Raw genomic sequence first — 4131 nt, forward strand, 5'->3', positions numbered from 1 at the left:
ATAAATAAACTTATTATATATATAGACAGACTAAAATACTTGGTATTTTTGTTTTGAAAATTAGATTTAAATTTTCATTAAATTTTAATATAAACAGTCTATATTTTTTCTGTTTAAAAATCATAAAGCGATGAGAAAAAAATGTCTTATTTCAGTTGGTCTTTACGCGATGTGGCTCTTCTATACCACGCCACCGATCGTTATTAGTGGAATGTACACGCTCTTACCGACGAACGAAACATACTCGGCCAGGTTTCTATATCGCTTGGAACATGTTCTGGACATGGATAAATACTACAACCTGTTGATGCTTCACGGGTTCATCAGCGTATTCTATATAGTCTCTGTCCCTATAGCTGTCGATGGCCTGTTCACACTCTGCGTTCAGCATGTTTGCGCGTTGTTCAGATGTATAAAGTAAGTCACGCAAGCGAAGCTATAGTTTCTAAGAAATCTTTAAAGACGGTACATTTTCAATAGAAATTATACTTTTATCAAATAGATACAATATAGAGCAAATACGAGGTTCGGAGCTTAATCCGGACATCGCAGACGACGAAGCGTACCATGGCATAATAAGCTGTATCAAATCATACAAACGTATCTTAAAGTAAGTGACCCATCCTTTATTAGATATACAGTTTGGAAATGAGAATTAAATACATGTATATGTAAAATATAAAATATTCATGAAATAATATGACATAACTTTTCTACTTTTATGGCAATTGGCAATTTAATCAACTTAATGTTATTAAATTAATTTCATTAACTCTATATTCAATTTTAATATAAAATTTTTTATATTAAATTTTATATAGTTTAATTAATTATATCAGATTTGCTCAAATAGATTAATATGTTTTTGTTTCATCATTTTACGCGGAGATTTTCTGAACTGGTTTCATCAACTTTCGCAAAATCTTTCCTATTTCTGCTGGGAAATGTAGTTATTTGTTTAAGCTTCGGTACGGCAGAGGTAAATATTCGAGGCTAATCTGAAATTTTTAGATTATATAATTGCATTTTTATTTAATAAATATCTAATAAAACGGAGTATTATTTAAGTTGGTGATGGTGGATAATCAATTTGACGAAATCATTAGAATTCTTGCTAGCGCAGTTGCGCAGTTGCTGCACATATATTATCTGAGTTTAACGTCTCAACGCTTGATCGATTACAGCAATGAGCTCCAAGATGTGATGTACGCATTTGTTTGTCAATAATGTTTAAACTTTTGCACTAAAAGACTTTTTAAAAGACTAATATTAAATTGGAAAAAGAATGCATAAGATTGAACTCTCGTCGTGTATTTTGTAATTTGTCTGTTTTATATTTAATATTTGGAAATAATTTAGAAATTTGGTAAATAGACGGAGAAGTATATAAAAAATTAATGTATCGAATTATCAGTTACAGCTGCAACTGGTACATGATTTCACTGAGGTCCAGACATCTCCTGAGATTCACATTACTGCGTGCCACTAAACCGTGCCAAATAAAAGCTGGTAATATGTTCGTAATGTCGTTGGAGAACTTCAGCGCGGTATGTAGTGTTACATCGATGATAGTTTCATAAAGAAAAACATCTTTATGATATTATTTTCAGCTTTTGAAAATGACCATGTCCTACTTCACGATGCTCACATCAATGCAGTAACAATCGCGTATAATGGTTTACGTTAGAGAAATTAAAAACATGTTAAATAAATAAGCTAACAATCATTATACGTGTAACATAATAATTGTTATTTTATTTGTTTAACATATCAAACATAATAATTACAGCATTTTTCTTTCATTGTTCTTTCATTTTTCTGCACTAATCGAATGTGTTCTTTAAAAGTACTTTTTGATGTAACGAGTTATTACGTCTTTATACAAAATATGACTTATATATCAATATGTAATAAGTGATAAATATAGACATATATATATATATATATATATATATATATATATATATGTGTGTATCATTATGTTGTAGTTAGAATTATTAATAATTTCTTCTAGTAAATTAGATATACCATATGCGATACTCATTCCTTAAAAATAACTAAAAAATTATTAACTATTAAAAATTAAAATATTCTAGAATTTAAAAAATATAAAATTACATTTGTATTATTTGTATCGCATTTATTTTTACTCGTTGAAAGATATATTGTGTATCCATTAGAGAAAGGCATGTCAAGCTGACTGTCAACGCAAGAAAAAAAAAGATATGCGGATGTGGATGTTACAATCCCTTTTAGCAAATTTTTAAAGCAAAATAAAACGGAGTTTAATTAACAAAAATAAGTTAATTTTCTTGTTAATTTGTGTTTTATAGTAATGACATAGTGCGTCCGTCTACGTAAAAATCGATCGCGCTTCTTTTAACACATCGTCACTAGTCATGCAAATTTCCGTCTACCGTTATACGCGGTTATTCACCAAAGGAATACGAGACAGACGGAAGATTTACGTTCGAGCTGATCCCTGCCACGGAAGGTTTACTACCTGCTACTGACGCATTCTAGTTTTCGGAAGCGAGTCGGGATGAACGTGCAGCAATATAAAATCAATCAACTCTTTATGTCGTGGATCGGTCAATGGCCGGAACAGTCTGCTCCTTCAAGAGATTCTTTCTCTCCTTTCATCTCACCTTCATCGTTTCCAGTCAATTTTGCTTGTTTGTACGTTGACGAATCGTTGATTAATAATTTTGGGATCGTTAATCCAACTACATGAGCAGTATAGAAAATGCAATTAAAAATATTACTTTTTATTTGTCATTAGTCACTGAAAAAATTAAGATTTTTTTACACAGTATTATTAATTAATAAATCGAATTATTAAAATTCTTTTGCTTTTATCTTCTGGACAAACGCGCAAGTATTATTTCTTTCTCTCTTTTGATAATACTTTTTTTTTCTATTTTTTGATATTTTATTTTCTATAACAAACACGAACAGTTTTTTCATTTAGTCAGATACTCGCTTTGGTAGCGGTGTGGCACGGATTTCGTGGTTTGAACGGTGTGGCACGAATCGAATGCTCTATCATCCCTGCTCTATCATCATCCACTTATTGTCATCATAACATATTTAAATTATCTCTTCAATAATCGTAAGTACGTGAATCGTTATCCTCAAAAGTTAAGTATATGCTGCTAAAAGTACATTGTATCATATGAATTCGAACAGTTCAAGAGCCTTTTCATCTAAATGAGAAATAGTTGAAGACATTAGCGACGTTTGATGTTTATTGTCAGATAACAACTAACAAGAGCAAAAAATTGACGCAGGTGTACGCTGCTGATATATTTTGAAGAAATATCATTTTCTTTCGTCAATATATATTTCTGCATCTAAATCTTCAAGCGCTAACGAAAAAAAACTGAGATTAAGGAAATCACATTCGCACTTTTATAACTGTAATGCACGGCATCATGTTCATATGTGTATGACAATTCCCGTCATGCCGTTCCCATCCCATCGACATCCTTCATGAGTGCGATCTAAACGCAAATTCACGGCTCGAACCACGTGGTTGCTGTCCTCGACACGGAGAAATATTATTACTTCGTCTTATTGCATCTTCATTCTGACTATTCCGATAGCAACGTACTTCGCGCTGTAGCTCAACGTGCAACACGTTTGCGGTCTTTTCCAAATGGTAGGGCATGCTTCAAAGACGCGAAATAATTCAGTAGCGACAGCGTATTCAAAATCCTAGATATTGCAATTTCAATTTTATGTTGGTATATATCTTTAGAAATTTTATAACAATTTAATAACTTTTTCCATATATCATAATGTGAAACGAAAATACAGCAACTTCGATATTAACATTTGCGAAGACGAGCATTATCGTACAATTATAGCAATAGCGTCATAAAGAGATTTTACAATAGTTGTCATGGTCAAGGATATCTCAAACGGATCGATTTTAATAGCAAAATGCGAAATTGCCTAAGCTGATGAAGCTTAATGCCGAATGAAAGAGAAGATTCGATACAAGACACGTAAACTGCGACAAGTATGCTCTGCATCAGGTTTGTCGAATTGAATTTTATACAATATCTCTTTTTTTTATACTGACAGTATTTCCTTTCTTGTACTGATCGTACTGAACATAGCAGTTAT

The 4131-nt window shown here is 31.7% G+C and overlaps 1 protein-coding gene across 1 annotated transcript; it reads left to right on the forward strand.

Annotated features, from left to right (window-relative positions):
• Positions 1-155: 155 nt before the first annotated feature.
• Positions 156-1726, forward strand: LOC105461145 (odorant receptor 63a-like; the record flags this gene model as incomplete). Its single annotated transcript, XM_011707629.1, has 6 exons — positions 156-417; positions 503-610; positions 964-979; positions 1069-1205; positions 1415-1547; positions 1611-1726. Coding segments are annotated over 6 exons (707 nt in total), but the record flags the coding sequence as incomplete, so codon positions are not given.
• Between the last annotated feature and the right edge of the window lie 2405 nt (positions 1727-4131).

The sequence above is a fragment of the Wasmannia auropunctata genome, unplaced genomic scaffold (assembly GCF_000956235.1).
Source record: "Wasmannia auropunctata unplaced genomic scaffold, wasmannia.A_1.0 LD308208.1, whole genome shotgun sequence".
NCBI lineage: Eukaryota > Metazoa > Arthropoda > Insecta > Hymenoptera > Formicidae > Wasmannia > Wasmannia auropunctata.